Below are 1,242 nucleotides of genomic sequence, written 5' to 3' on the forward strand. Positions count from 1 at the left end.
CTAAGCAGGTGAGGGTGAGAGGCCACTTAATTAAGTTTGATGAAGATGCCCTCAACACCATCCTAAAGACCCCTGCGATCATAGAGGAGAGGAAGAGCTACCGTCATACTCTAGGTTTGCTCTACTGAGGCCAGATCCTCAGGAATTGGCAGCTAAATTGTGTATCCCTGGGAGGGGATTCGAGCTGAATGCTGAGGGTCTGCCTGTGAAAAATTTGAGGAAAAATTTGACTACCCTCGCTCAAACCTAGAGCGTGCTTTCATTTTCAAATCTGGCCCCTACCACTCATACTTCAGACATTACTCTTGATAGGGCCAAGATGATATATGGCATCATCCAAAAGATGGATATGAATGTTAGCTACATGATCTCAGCTCAGATTTCCATGATAGCTCAGCATGACTCCTCTCGGCTGGGTTTCCCTACCCTCACCACTTCTTTATACAAAGCCCGAGGAGTCACTTCTTATTCATTATCTTTTGAAAGCCTTAGCCCAACCATAAATTTGGCTTATGTGAAGAAAAACTGTTGGAACCTTGATGACCTCTCAGTCACTTTTCGGGGACCCCGAAAGACCAAGGGCAAGAGGTCTGAGGCTCTACCATCTTCTACTCTCCCTACCCCAGCTCCTTCTACTTTTACTGCAGCTCCATCTACTCTAGCTTCATCTTTACTAGCTCCAGCTTTAGCTCCTTCGACTTCTACAACAGCTCTTTCTGCCCCAGCTACATCCACTCCATTATCAGCTCCAGCTTCTACTCCAGTTTCTACAGGATCTTCCTCTTTCAGCTCTGATACTTTATATGCTATGTTGCAGAGCCTGCACAAAGGCCAGATCATCATCATGCAGAGATTACAGAGCTCAGGCCTGCATCTTATGATTAGCATGGAGGAGTTCCTTAGCCAGGTGGCTTGGCCAGGAGTCTAGCCTTCTCCTTCGGGAGGGGGTGAGGCCTCCGTAGCCCAGGAGCCTATGCTAGAGGAGGACAAGCCCGTCCCTCCTGAGCCATTTGTGTATGAGACTGATCCAGCTAGTGCTCAGGAGGAGGTAGCATCACTAGAGCTTATTCCTCAGTCATCCCCATCACCAGCTCTAGTCTTTGATGATATCCCAGAGCCATCCGCACCAGTACTAGTGCCTGACCAGCCTCTTGCTCAGGACCCTCCAGCTGCACCGGTGTTGGATCTAAACGAGCATGCAGAGGATCATTTGCAGGATGATTGACAAGATCTTTATTTTCT

The 1,242-nt window shown here is 48.1% G+C and overlaps 1 protein-coding gene across 1 annotated transcript; it reads left to right on the top strand.

Moving 5' to 3' along the window:
• Nucleotides 1–343: 343 nt before the first annotated feature.
• LOC106799507 (uncharacterized) lies at nt 344–928 on the top strand. Its single transcript, XM_014778294.1, has one exon. It carries the CDS (start codon nt 344–346, stop codon nt 926–928), a length of 585 nt encoding a protein of 194 aa, XP_014633780.1.
• Nucleotides 929–1,242: the final 314 nt, after the last annotated feature.

This window comes from Glycine max, chromosome 1 (assembly GCF_000004515.6).
Source record: "Glycine max cultivar Williams 82 chromosome 1, Glycine_max_v4.0, whole genome shotgun sequence".
Classification (NCBI taxonomy): Eukaryota; Viridiplantae; Streptophyta; class Magnoliopsida; order Fabales; family Fabaceae; genus Glycine; species Glycine max.